We start from the raw sequence: 14,391 nt of genomic DNA, 5'->3' as shown, positions 1-14,391 counted from the left end.
TTCACTTTCATGCATTGGAGAAGGAAATGGCAACCCACTCCAGTGTTCTTGCCTGGAGAATCCCAGGGACGGCGGAGCCTGGTGGGCTGCCGTCTATGGGGTCGCACAGAGTCAGACATGACTGAAGCAACTTAGCAGCAGCCATGTCCTTATGAGCTGCAGAAGAATGTGACACCATCCTGCTTCAGCATGGAAATGCCTTCACTATTGCTCCCAATGGCAGGTTTCATTTGTGGCCACCTCTCTCCACTTGCTGTGCACATCGTTTCATTTCCTGAAGAATTCCACAGCAATACCTCTTGGAGAACCTTGCCACTCACCCACCAAGAGATGTCCTCCCCTTGAAGCAGGGAGGCCTTGTGACTACCCTGGTACAGAGAGTCCTGTGGAAACACTGCTGTGTGACTTCTGGGTGCCAGGTTTGTTGTTTTTTTTTTGTTTGTTTTTTTTGTTTTTATGAGTGGGGGTTGCTCTGCCAGGTATTAGTTGTGGCATGTGGGAACTAGTTCCCTGACCAGGGATTGAACTCAGGTCCCCTGTATTGGAGCTTCCCTGGTGGCTCAGCAGTAAAGAATCTGCCTGCAGTGCAGGAGCCGCAGGAGATGCAGGTTTGATCCCTAGGTCCGGAAGATCCCTTGGAGGAGGGCATGGCAACACACTCCAGTGTTCTTGCCTGGAGAATCCCATGGACAGAGGAGCCTGGCAGGCTACAGTCCACAGGATTCCAAAGAGTTGGACACGACTAAAGTGACTTAGCTTGCATGCATGCATGCATGCACACACCCCTGCTTTGGGAGTGTGGTGTCTTAACCACTGGACCACCATGGAAGTCCCAACAATAAATGTTTATTGCTATCTCGAACAACTGAGTTGTGAGGCATTTGGTTATGCAGCAGTCGCTAAGAGAGTAAACAGTTACCAATGACTGTCACAACGAGTATGTACAGAAAACTGGTCTGTCATTGGAAAAGATGGCAGAAAGGAGCAAAGAAGTGATTCTTTTCATGGAGAGAATGGAGATTATTGGCAATGTTTAAGCTTCATGTATGGATGTGAGAGTTGGACTGTGAAGAAGGCTGAGAGCCGAAGAATTGATGCTTTTGAACTGGGGTGTTGGAGAAGATCTTGAGAGTCCCTTGGACTGTAAGGAGATCCAACCAGTCCATTCTGAAGGAGATCAACCCTGGGATTTCTTTGGAAGGAATGATGCTAAAGCTGAAACTCCAGTACTTTGGCCATCTCATGTGAAGAGTTGACTCATTGGAAAATACTCTGATGTTAGGAGGGATTGGGAGCAGGAGGAGAAGGGGATGACGGAAGATGAGATGGCTGGATGGCATCACTGACTCGATGGACGTGAGTCTGAGTGAACTCCGGGAGACAGTGATAGACAGGGAGGCCTGGCGTGCTACGATTCATGGGATCACAAAGAGTTGGACACGACTGAGCAACTGAACTGAACTGAAGCTTTTTAATCTTTTGAATATTTTTCAAATTTAATAGTATTATACTAAGGATGCCACTGAAGCCTGGGATTTTAGAGTGTGTGTCAGAGGGGCCAGGCTTGGGACAGTCATAGTTCTGGTCACCTTCCGGAGGAAGAAGTTGGGCTGCAAAGACCCCCAAATGGGTCAGGTGCCAGAGGTGTGGCATGGATGGGGGTCCACACAATCACCTCCACCTGGCTTGTCAGAGGAGGGTCTGAGGCAGGGAGCTCGCCACTGGGGTCTCTCCCTGATCTATGAGGGGAGTCTCAAATCAGTCCCTAAGTCAAACACAGAAGAGGTCAAGTCCCTTGAAAATCCCACAGCTCACACATAGAGTCCAGACCTCAGACCCAACCCCACTATCTTGGCTTTTCCTTCACCAAGATAGAAAGAAAACCTTTTCCTTCCTTCTTTCCTCCCTCCCTCCCTTCCTTTCTCTTTACTGTACAACATAGTGAATATAACCAACATTTTATACTATAAATGGAGTATCTTCAAAAATTGTCAATTATTATGTTGTGTACTTGTAACTTATATAATATTGTACATCAACACTACCTCGATTAAAAAAAAAAAAGAATGCAATTCACCTTGAGAATAAAAAAGTAACCAGATCACCACACACAGAGAAATACTTCAATGAATTTGATTTTTCTCATTATGGAATATTATGTTGCTTACAGGATCAAATTTTTATAAAATTTACAACAAGAACAAAAACCTTTTCCTTGAATGAGCATTAGGTCAGAGATTTCTTGGTTTACAGGGACTGTGTTTATTTCAGCTAACTTATTTCAGTTTCCCTGGTGGCTCAGATGGTAAAGAATCTGCCTGCAATGCAGGAGAATCACATTTGATCCCTGGGTTGGGAAGATCCTCTGGAGAAGGGAATGGCAACTCACTCTAGTATTTTTGCCTGGAGAAGGGAATGGCAACTCACTCTAGTATTTTTGCCTGGAGAATTCATGGACAGACCATGGGGTCGAAAAGAGTCTGACACAACTGAGCAACTAACACACTTTGCTCCATAACAACCCTGAATGTAATAGCTTACAGCAACAACCCTTGATTCCATGGATCAGGAATTTCAAAAGGGCTCGGAAGATATGGTTTGTTTCTGCACCACTGATGCTTGGGCCTCATGGCTGCTAAGCCCCTTCTACACTCACACGTTGGCTTCCAGGTCAGGGTGGTAGGATGTCTTACATGGAAGCTCAGGGAAGTCACACCACCTCCCTTTCATTGGGCTCGGTGGATTGAAGCAGTCACCAGTGTCAAAATGTTCATGGCCATTTTTTAAACTGCAACAACACTGCAACAATATTTTAAAGCACCTTGAGAACTTGCAACAATTTCTCCCTTGAAGAGAGCTCCCACAGGCGGCGTGGGTAAAGAGGCTGTAAGTAGAACTGTGTGCATCACTGGGATGGTTCAGATGATGAGCCTGGCTCCCTCCCCCTCAACCCACCCACCAGTCTGGGCTGCAGTCTCTGAGTCGGGTTCTCCCACCCCAGGAGTTACTGCTTCATAATGATGAGTGGGCTGATAAAGGTCTCTAAGGTGAGACTTCAAGGACACAGCAGAACCAGTCCCCATTCACTGAGGACTCGTCTGGGAGGGGCTGCACGCCCTAAGGCACTGCATATGGCATAGCATTGTCCAGTGGCTGGCCCAGAGCGGTGGGCATTCGTGTACCCTTGGAAAGGAATCTTTGGAGGGCCTGCCTCCCAGTGACCTGCCAGAGCCAAAGCACATCACTCAAAGGGCCTCCGTCAGCCGTTCCCAGTGGGAATTATCTCTGTTCTTCGAGGAACCGACTTCTGGTTGGAGATGGCAACCTCTTGGCTGCTCTCGAGTTACCTGAAATGTGATTAAAACAAATTCATGGGACTTCCCTGGTGGTCCAGTGGTTAAGACTCTACATTCCTGATGCAGAGGGCCCAAGTTCAATCTCTGGTAGGGGAACTAGATCCTGCATGCTGCAACTAAGATCCAGTACAGCCAAATAGATAAAAATCAATACATTAAAAAAAAAAAAAAACTAATTCATTTTCAACTTCTCCTTTCCTTTTCCTTGGGGGAAAATATTTCTTTGTCACCTTGAAACATCAACATCCCTGGTTGTGCAGTTCTCTGCTTTATACACGAAGGAAGTTTCATACTAAAGACCAAATCCAAATCCCAAACCAGAAAACTCCGGTTCAAAGACCCTCGAATAAAAACAATCAGCCCATACTACATTTGGAATATTTTAAATCAACCAGTTTAACTATAAAATCAGGTCTAAGAGCTACTGACTCTCTCAATGTATGGCTTCCCTGATGGCTCAGTGATAAAGAATCCGCCTGGCAATGCAGGAGATGTGGGTTCGATCCCTGGTATGGGAAGATCCCTCAGAGAAGGAAATGGCGACCCATTTGGATATTCTTGCCTGAAGGACCTCATAGGCAGAGGAGACTGGTGGACTACATTCCATGGGGTCGCAAAAGAGTCAGACATGACTGAGAGACTGAACAACTTCTCAATGTACTGTCCTACACAGGAAGCCCACAATCCAGGAAACTAGATATGCATGTGAGGATGTGAATGATGGATGGATATTAAAGGTGACCACACAACCCCAGTGCCCATACTAAAGAGACTGGGCACGACCCCACCCCACTTTCTAACTCCCTTCTGCACTAGCCAAAAAAAAAAAATACTGCTTCCCTGTATCCTGTCAACCATCCTTCAGTCCTTCCCTAAGACCTACAAGCAAATAGCCAAGAATTAAGAAGTCTTTATCCTACATTGTTCACTGCAAATCTGCCCAACCCTCTTAACAGGAATACTCATTAGACAGGATTCCCCTGAGAGCCCAGAATGGACTAACCTGGCTCTTATTTAATTGATCTGATAAATTCTCATATTAATTAGCTAGCTTCCCAGAGGCTGGGGATGCAGGCACCAGGACAAGGCCAGAGAACCTGGGCTCTGCCTTTCTCTAGATGCGGCCTCGGGGAAGTCTCTGGACCTGACTGGGGCTTGGTTTTCTTACCTGTAGGGTGGGAAGGCCTGGCCCCAATCTTGTGCCATCTCCAAGCGAGTCAATAAGCCAACATGTCAGGGGAGCTCTGAAGCATTCCCCAGAGGCTAGGACTTACTGACCTTGATGGGTCCTGAGCAAGAACCTCAGAATCAACTCAAAAGGATTAAATGCAGCATTTGGCTCAGAACATCCACCATGGAGGGTATTGCTGCTGCTGCTGCTGCTAAGTCACTTCAGTCGTGTCCGACTCTGTGCGACCCCATAGATGGCAGCCCACCAGGCTCCCCTGTCCCTTGGATTCACCAGGCAAGAATACTGGAGTGGGTTGCCATTTCCTTCTCCAATACATGCATGCATGCTAAGTCGCTTCAGTCATGTCCAACTCTGTGTGACACTATGGACAGAAGCCCACCAGGCTCCTCTGTCCACAGGATTCTCTAGGCAAGAATACTGAAGTGGGTTGCCATTTCCTTCTCCTGGGGGAGGGGATTACAAGTTATGAATGGCCATTCGGGTGTGTGTTGAGGGTAGGGATGGACAGTCCCTGAAAGAACAGACAATCCCCACTGAGACCAGAGACCCTCCCAGATCATCCTGAAGGAGGGCAGGTCTCATGTCGCTTGTGCTCAGGTGTGGAAGCCATTTGCTCCAGGAAGCCTGGAAGAGACCATCCATCATTTTAACGTGACTTCCTCACACATTGTTGCTGATCTTGTAGACATCTCTTAAGTCTCTGGATGGCAGAGTCTCAGAAGCATTTCCCGTTTTCATCTCTCCCCCGTGTAAACCTGTACCAGATGTCACGATAGCTCTCATTGTTCAGGCCCCAATGGATTATTCTGCCCTCCAGCACCACTGGGAGACTGGACGTAAAGAAAGTTTTCTGCTCCATTCCCATGTCATACAGCAGAGAATGGTTTGTTCCCCTACTAGCACGGCAAGCCATCAGTGACTCCCTGGGAAAGAGGAAGGATGATGCCCAGAGTTGTCACCTCACACCCTGGCTGCCACCAGGAAGCCAGCCCCAGAGGAGAATGCTATAGAACAAAGCACAGACCTCACTGCACCTGACACCAAGCTTCTCTCTATAAACCATGTTCTGTTGTTCCCCTTCGGTCACCTCCTCCTCCTTTTGTATTCATGAAGGTGGGCTAAGTTGCAGTAATAGGTAGGCCCTGGATGATTATGGCTCAAACACAGTGACATCTGTGAGCACCCTTGGCTAGATTTCTGGGTTCCAGGCTGCTCTATTTTGTGATTCCATCATCCCCCATCCCCTAGGGCTTTGTTGACATAAGCATCCACTAGGCAGAGGGAGAAGAGAAGATACAGGAGGAGAGATCCACTCTCTAAAAGCCCGCAGCCCCTCTGCTCACAGTCCCACCTTGGGGACTTAGTCACCTGGTCACACTTCACTGCACAGGTGTGTGGAAAGTATGGTTGCTCACTGCTCTAGAAAGGTGGGATGGATTTTGTGGATATCTTAGGCCAGTTGGGCTGCTGAAACACAATATCTGGGGTCTTATAAACAACAAATATTTATTTCTCATAGTTCTGGAGGCTGCAAGTCCAAGATCAAGGTTATCAGCATATTCAATGTCTATTAACTAGATTTTTGAGGAACTAATAGGACCAAAGAAACCATGTCCAAGCATTAAAAGAGTTTGTGTCTGGAACTTAAGATAACCCTTCATCTCTAACCTCCTACAGGCTGGAAGCATGATGGAGAAAGTGCCCAGCCCCCTAAGGGAGGCAGACTCCTGTTGCCCATCACCACTACCCTCACTCCCAGGACAGCCAAGGAGAATGATGGTGGAGGGCGATCCCCTCAAAGTGGAGGAGCACCCCATGGTGACCTGGCCTCCCAGGGAGCGGGGCTGGATTGTTCACACACTCACTCCAGGATGAAGGGCAAAATTTGCCCAGCAGTGTTCAGAATCACTGTGAACACTGTCTGCTGGGGTTGCCCCCTCCTCCCCTTTCTGAATTGGTCTGTTTGTTGTGTATTCTGTCCCTTCCCATCACTGCACATTGGGGTTGTGTATTGGGGCTGGGGGTTGGGTTCAGCAGCCTACAGAGGTAATGGATCTCCAGTCGATGCTTGAATCTCTGTCTTCCTGCCTGTCTCTGATCTCTAGGTCAGGATTTATAAGGTTTCCCACCAAGGGAGGGGGACAGTGTATTTTGTGTATGGAAAAGAAGGCATGAGGGACACTCTGGGTCCCTCTGCCATGGCAACCAGCATGTTCTAGACAGAGGCTGCTCCATCAACTTGGGTGTCCCCAGGCAACTCACAAAGGAAGTGTAGCATTGCCAAAAATTAACATTTGAGATTTACAGGCAGTCTTTCCTGCAGCATGGCCCAGCTTCTCCTGACAGGTACATGGATCTTGTCTACATCATCTCCTGAAGAAGTGTCTGTGGAGCTTCTGCCCTGCTCCAGCCTGGCCTGGTGCCTCTATGCTCCTCCCTTTCCTCCTGTGTTGAATGCCTCTTTCCTGTATCACACGCCTCCCTCTTTCTCAGTTGGCTTCTTTATTTTGGTGAAATAAAATTTTGAGACCTCATTCATCTCAAAGTACTTGATTTATACTTTTGCTGGGTGATGACTGGAGAATAATTTTCCTTTAGATCCCCAAGGCTTTGCCCCTCATCTTCTGACTCTGACCACCTATCTGTGACCTGCTTCTAATGTCAGGACACTTCTGTCCCCATTATTCTGCACTCCAACAGTGAAATGCCTTTGGGAAGAACTATTTTTTCCCTGTTGAGCTTCTTGTGGGTCTTTCAACACATGCTCTAGAGTTTGGGAGATTTTTTTAAAGGTTGAATTCATTGATGATTTCCTCCCTTCCACCCCCACCCCCGTGTTTCTCTGATCGTTCTTTTAGGGTTCCTATTATTTCATTAATGGACTTTCTGGATGGTCCGCCTTTGTTTTTTCTTTCCTGCTTCCCATTTTGGAGGTTTCTTTTTGTTTTGCTCTCACAGAGATTTCATCAACTTTATCTTCCAATCCCTCCTGGCAGTATTTTTTTTTTTTTAATTTTGCATGTGCAGTCACTAAGTCATGTCTGACTCTTTTGAGACTTCACAGACTGTAGCCCACCAGACTCTGTCCATAGGATTCTCCAGGCAAGAATATTGCCATTTCTTCTTCCAGGGAATCCTCCTGATCCAGGGATCAAACCTATGTCTCCTACACTGGCAGGCAGATTCTTTATCACTGAGCCACCTGGAAGCCCTTTATTTCCACTACTTCAAATTTCTATGAACACTTTTTGTTTGTTCACCAAAAATTTCTTTATACATGGCCTCCCTTCCTGGGTTGCTGTATTTTCTTTAGCTACTCTGATGACATGACTTCGATTGATGATTACATTGCCGTGTACTTCTCTCTGCACAGTCTCTGTTTCCTCCAAGTTGCTGTTAAAAAATCTATTGGGGCTTTAGATTTCATGACACAGGATTTCCTGAGATGCTGGATCAGCTCTGGCCACCTGTGAAAGCTGGATTAGAGGCTCTGTATCTGTAGGGGCTCGGGAAGTGCAGCCTTCCCTGGAGTGTGGTCTGGTGGGTGGTTCCACTGGGCAGCTGCAGATGTAAGGAAACTAGGGTGTTCCCCTTGGCCTGTTTTAATGCCCCGGGAAAGACCCTTCTAGCCTCTTGGCTGCCCGTGTTCTGAAAACGCAGAAGGGAAGCTGGCGCATGGCTTCAGCATCTGATATCTGCAGGTTCACTTCATTCCCCTGTTCCTATTATGACACCCCTGCCCTTCACTGTGCATGGCATCTCTCATCCCAAGACGCTTCCATTTACCTTATTCATACTATTATTATTATTTTAACTTGACCATGCTGGGCAACATGTGGAATCTTAGTTCCCTGAACAGGGAATGAATCCATGACCCCAGTATTGGAAGCACAGAGTTTCAACTGCTGTACTACCAGGGAAGTACCCTTTAACCTTCTTTAGATGACAGACATCCCATCTTTGGTCAGGACGGGGAAGGCAGCACAGATCTGCTGAGACAGTCTGGGTGCTTCTTAAGCAATTCAGTTCAATCAGTCATGTCCGACTCGTTGCGACCCCATGAACTGCATCACGGCAGGCCTTCCTGTCCATAACCAACTCCCACAGACTTTCAGTCAATTATTATCTTAGCCCCCATTCAAACCCCCATCCAGAGGTGCCTAGTGCCATCCATTGGTGGACCTTTTGGGGACTCCAGAGTTTTTTTTCTTGGCTCCCCACACCCTATCCCACCCCGCTATCATTTCAAGACTTCATTGTCTCAGGTCTGTTTAGTATTCCAGCTTCAACAACTGTGTTGCAGTTACTTGTTCCCTTGCTTGCCCTATTCTTGCCAGTTTTTTTCTGACAGCAGGCAAACACTGCTGTGAAAGGAGGTTCCACAAGTCAGAGTCAACACGCACCATCCATCTGCCATCTCCAGTGGAAACCTCAGCCCCCTTTCCAGCCCAGCCTCTCCACTCTCCAGACACATCCCCATTCACTTGCTCTGGGCTGATCTTTCCCACCCTGAATTGTGTGCTCAGTCGTGTCTGACTCTTTGTGACCCCACGGACCATATACCCCACCAGGCTCCTCTGTCCATGAGATTTTCCAGGCAAGAATACTGGAGTGGGTTGCCATTTCCTCCTCCAAGGGATCTTCCCACCCAGAGATTGAACCTGGGTCTCCTGCAGCTCCTGTTTTTGTTTATTCCATTCCTTCCACCTGACACTTGATCCCCACCCACCCTCAGACATACAGAAGCCACATCTGTCAAAATCTGATGAAGCAAGAATAACACAGGCCAGCGGTTATGGTGAGATTTTCCCCTGAGGAAGAGAATGTATGTATCTGGAAGACACTCACATGTGGGGCTGGGATGAGGGTTGCTGGGCCCCAGGACCTCCTTCTATGAACAACCGTTAAAGGCTGGAGAAGCAGGCCTAGGATGTGAGTTTTGCCCCCAGGATGCTCTGAGAGTGCAGCCAAAACACTCAGGGAGGCTGCATCCATGCAGAGACCTGGGACTGTTCTGTGCTGTGGCTGGGGGTGGGGGGTGTGTGCCTATGGAGGACCCTTGACCCAGGCCTATGTCTCTCACCCAGAACAGAGGATGGTCACTTGTAGCCCAATGCCTAGAAGGCCCCCTACTCCTAAGAGGCCTGCCAGGGTGTGCCCAGGCTGGAGTGTGTCAAGGAGGGGGGTCATGGAGCTAGTGGTACCTTGGAGATTGAGCAGAATTCTGCTTGCTGGACAGAGTGGGGAGGGGGGTGGATGGCTGGTAAGTCAGCACAGGGCCAGCTCCATCCTTAATGAAGTGACTGATTGTGACATGTGGTGAGACTGCAGGAACATTCTGAATCATTATTTGGTCAGAACACAAATCTCTTAAATGTCATCAACACAAGTTGGCTGGGAAAAGAGAGATTACTTCCTGCCAGTAGGAGACCCTCTTAGGGGAGGAGTCTGACCCAGTGGCCCAGTACAGAGCCCCACTGCTGCAGAGCACACTGTGTGGTCTTCGCAGGGGGCGCCCACCAGTGAGCTGGAACTTTAGGGTTTTAGTCACAGATTCCCAGGGAGCCCAGACGTCCACACCAGTTTACAGGTCACCACAACATGCAACCCAAAACGCGTTTGTCCTTGGTGACCTGGAAAGTTTTTTCTACCCAGGCCCCAAGATAATTTGGTGTGAAATAGCTGCTCTTAATTTTGTGCGCAGAACGACTCTGTCCCACCCACCCCTCTTCTCCGGTCCGAGGGATCCAGTGCCTGGGCTGCCCTCCTTCCACTCTCCCTGCGTGGGCAGCTAACACGTTTGAATGTCCATTAAGGGCTGCAGACCCCGGCCGGTCTCTCCGGCTAGGGGCTTGCTGCGCTCGGCTTCAGCCTCTAACCTCTTGGCTGATGGCGTAGGCCTGGAGAAGGGCGGTGGGGTGGTCTCGGAGACAGCGAGGGTGAGGGCGCCGGGGAGCGCCAAAGGCAAGTGGGCGGGGCAGGGCAGGGAGCATTTCCTCTGCGGGGCCAGGCAGCGGGTGGGCGGGGCGCTGTGGGCGGGGCCCGCGCAGTCGGTGGCGTCGGAAGCCTCCCAGGCCGCGAGGGAGAGGGGCAGCGAGAGGAGAAGTTGGCAGCGGGCCTGGGGAGGGGAGGCAGAGGAAGGGGCCCCGCGTTCCATGAGCAGCGGCGCCAGCGCCCCGGCACGTAGTTCACTCCTGCGAGCATGGGACGCGGTGGGCACGCCACCCACGCTGCCAGGCTAACCACCAGCCTGGTGCCAGTCCGCCTCCAGTTGACCCAGGCTCAAGGGCGGTGCGGCCGGTCCCAGTTCCCGGCTGCCCGGGACGATCGGGAGCTCCAGGTCCCTCCCGTCAGTGCATCCCCTGCCCCACCCGAGACCCCGCTCCCTGCTGGGCCGCGCCGAACACCGGGCTCGACAGGGGAGGAGCTTGCAGCGGGCGAGCGGCCCGAATCTCCGGGCGCGGCCGCCCAGGAACCCAGCTTCGGCGGGGTGCGGCGGGGTTGTTCCGAGCTGGCCGGAGCGGACACGCCTCCTCGCTGGGCACCTCGCTCGGGAGGGGAAAGGGAGAAGCGGAGGCGAGCCCCGCAGGGCGCGCCCACCCGGCGCACGGCAGAGGCGGGGCGGGAGGGACAAAGGGGCGCCCTCCTGAGCGCTCGCCTCCGCGTCGGAGTTCAAGGCTGTCATCGTACAAAAGCTCCAGCAGGAAAATACCCCGCGGGGTCCCAGCCGCTGAGGGGTGGGGCAGCGACCCGCGCGGCCACGCCCCGGCCTGCCGCCCTCGGACGTGGTGCGTCAGCGTGCCCGGCTCACGGCTCTAATTTCCGCCCCTCCTCCCGCCGCCAAGGGGGCACGCCCATTGGCACGCGGCAGGCCCCTAGGCCGAGTGGGAGTCTCTCACTGTGAGGATTGGCCGGGCCGCGTACCCGCGAACCAATGGCGATAGTGCTTGTCCTCGACCACGCCCCTTCCCCAGAGGCAGGCGCGCGACCGCTCCATCCCGCCGGTGCGCGCTCCAGGATCCCCGCCCCCTCCGCGTGCACGGCTCCCCGCGGCCGCCGCCGCCGCCTGTAACCTGCGCCGCCAGGATGTGGCTGGGGGCTGACGTCGGGTCCAGATGTGGCCCCGGCCCCGCCCACCCCCGGAGCCGGGCCGCCCACACCGAGCCGCGGCGCGCACGGCTGCTGTCCCGCCTGCCACAATGCGCGGCGAGGCTGCGGCCGCGACTTGGCGCGGTCGTCCCTAACGTCGCTGCTCGGCATCCTTAGGACAGGCCGCCCCTGACGTCGCGTGGGGATCCCACTCGCCCGCTCCCCCCATGCGTTCACTCTTCGGAGCCCAGCCGGGCGGGCGCCTAGCAGACGCGGAGCCGCGCGGGTGACGGCAGAGGCGGCTGCGCGCCCAGCCCAGCCCGCGGAGAGGGCGCGCCTCGCCCCCGCCCCCCGCCCGCTCTCCGGAGGCCGTGGGTGCGGATGCGCCGCTGACGACTCGCAGCAACCAGCAGTGCCGCCCGTCCGCCGGCAGGATCCCCCAGCATGGCAGCCGCCGCCTATGTGGACCACTTCGCCGCCGAGTGCCTCGTGTCCATGTCGAACCGCGCGGTCGTGCACGGGCCGCGGGAGGGGCCGGAGCCCGGACCCGAGGGCGCGGCCACTGTCGCCGCCACGCTGCCCCACGTCGAAGAACGCCGCGACGGCAAGGACAGTGCCTCGCTCTTCGTAGTGGCGCGGATCCTAGCGGACCTTAACCAGCAAGCGCCGGCTCCCGCCCCGGCGGAGCGCAGAGAAGGCGCCGCGGCCCGGAAGGCGAGGACCCCCTGCCGCCTACCACCGGCGCCGCCACCCGCCCCCGAGCCCGCCTTCCCCGGCGCCAGTGGCGCGGCGGCCGCGCCCCTCAGCCCGGCGTGGAGCGAGCCCGAGCCCGAGCCCGAACCCGAGGCGGGGCTGGAGCCCGAACGAGAGCCGGGGCCCGCGGGGAGCGGCGAGCCCGGCCTCAGACAAAGGGGCCGGCGGGGCCGAAGTCGCACCGACCTCGAGTCCCCGCAGAGAAAGCACAAGTGCCACTACGCGGGCTGCGAGAAAGTTTACGGGAAATCCTCGCACCTCAAGGCGCACCTGAGAACTCACACAGGTCAGTGGGGCGGCCCGGGAGCCCCGAGCAAGCGATCCGGGGCGAGTGCTAGTCGCCCGGCCACGCCCCCGGAGCCACCAGCTGGGTGCGAGGGCGATCGGGCCGGGAACGGTCGGGGCCTCGCCCCTTTCCCCTTGGCTCCCGGCTGCGGGCGACCCTGCGCGCCGCGCGAGGCGGGTCCGTGCGCTGGGAGCCGGCACCCGCCCGGCGACCGCGCCCCCGCCGGGCACGCCCCCTCCTCCGGCGCGCTCGGGCGGGGCCGCGGGGGCGAGTGTCGTCATCGGGCCCGGGGGCGGGGACCCCGCCCAGGCCCGGGGGCGCGCGGGCAGGTGCGGGCGAGCTGCATGGGGGTCGCGAGTGGCACCCGGGGAGATTGGCGGCCCGGACGCCCGGGAGCCGCGGGGAGCGGGTGTCCTCTCCTGGCCCCTCCCCCGTCGGTCGGGCGCGCGCTCAGCAGGGGCGGGCCCGGCCCGGGCGCGCGGCGGGCGAAGTTCACGCGGGGACAGGGCTTTCTCCAGCCACTCGGCACATTCTTCGCTCTCCTCTTCCTGTAATTTTTCCAGCGCTCTAAGGTTTAATTTGTCGAAACCGGAGCCAGAGACTGCCGACGCGGGGGGCGGTCCCGGGTCCTCGTCCGGGGCTCTTTGTGGGAGCCCCGCCCATCCGGCCGGCGGGGGCGCGTCAGAGCCTAGGGGCTCCTTGGGGCCGCGGCGCTGTCTCCCGAAAGGAGCGCACTGCCGTCTGGCCGCGGATCTGCGCCGCCTTTCTCCCGGCCTCGCTCTCACCTGCCGGGGCCGGATGCGGGCGGGCAGCACCTGCACGGGGGCGGGTGGCGGGAGCTGACATTCTAGGAGCCCCGGACCGCCGCCCGCCCCCCACCCCAGGGCAACATTTTCCTCTCGCGGGCCCAGGACTTTGTCGTAGATTGCTCTGTGGTTGTTTTTTGTCTTTTAACACAAAAGTGGAAACAACCTTTCAATGGATGGCATGCTTTCTCTCCCAGTTTGGTTTAAAGAATTGTGTATTTCCTCTGAGCCCACGCGAACTCTTCTGGACACAAGTCTTCCACTTTGGGGACCGGTTCAAAACTCTTATACCGTTAACCTTGTTTCAAAAGTTATGCGTCTCATTTGTCAAACAGTTCACAAGCTGATTAAATGACTGATTTAAAAGCCGCAGTTTTCAAGAATCTAGAGCTGAAAAGCTTTTTCTCCCGATAAATTTGCAAATGAACCGCGCCATGGTGTGCAGGTGTCAGGAACCGCGTATCTCACGAACTGCACCTCCCACACCGGCCCCCCATTTCTCGTCCGCATTTCTATGACTGCTCAGCTTGGCAGGTGGTGGGGTCGCGGGTGAAGGCGGGGCCATTTCTAGGCTGAGTCAGAATTCGGGCTGTGTGGAGTCGGGGGTGGGGACGTTGTTGCAAGAGTGGGTGTGGTCGTGGGGGAGGGGCCACGCTGGATTTTGAGCGAGGTGGACCCCGTCCCCTGGTAGCGGGGCCGCGTTTGGTTTGTGGCTGGAGTCGAGCACTCGGTTGAGAGCCAGGCCAGTACCAAACAGAGGACTGTATTGGAAAAGCTTTCTGAATCCTGTGTTACTGTGGCTTCCCAACCCGGTAAAGAGTCTGCCTGCAGTGCGGGGACCCGGGTTCGATCCCTGGATCGGGAAGATCCCCTGGAGAAGGAAATGGCAACCCACTCCAGTATTCTTGT

At 54.3% G+C, this 14,391-nt stretch overlaps 1 protein-coding gene across 2 annotated transcripts in view; it reads left to right on the top strand.

Annotated features, from left to right (window-relative positions):
• The first annotated feature begins 11,701 nt into the window (after positions 1-11,701).
• The window catches only part of KLF13 (Kruppel like factor 13), a 44,290-nt gene continuing 41,600 nt past the window's right edge, over positions 11,702-14,391 (top strand). For both annotated transcript variants that reach the window (XR_005723983.1, XM_040257419.1), the window contains exon 1: positions 11,702-12,676. Coding sequence is in view for 1 of the 2 variants with exons in the window: in XM_040257419.1 (XP_040113353.1) it covers positions 12,082-12,676 (595 nt within the window). In the remaining variant the exon portion in view is untranslated. The remainder of the gene's footprint in view (positions 12,677-14,391) is intronic.

Source organism: Oryx dammah, unplaced genomic scaffold (assembly GCF_014754425.2).
Source record: "Oryx dammah isolate SB20612 unplaced genomic scaffold, SCBI_Odam_1.1 HiC_scaffold_16, whole genome shotgun sequence".
Classification (NCBI taxonomy): domain Eukaryota; kingdom Metazoa; phylum Chordata; class Mammalia; order Artiodactyla; family Bovidae; genus Oryx; species Oryx dammah.
This window is presented reverse-complemented; position numbering and strand designations above follow the sequence as displayed.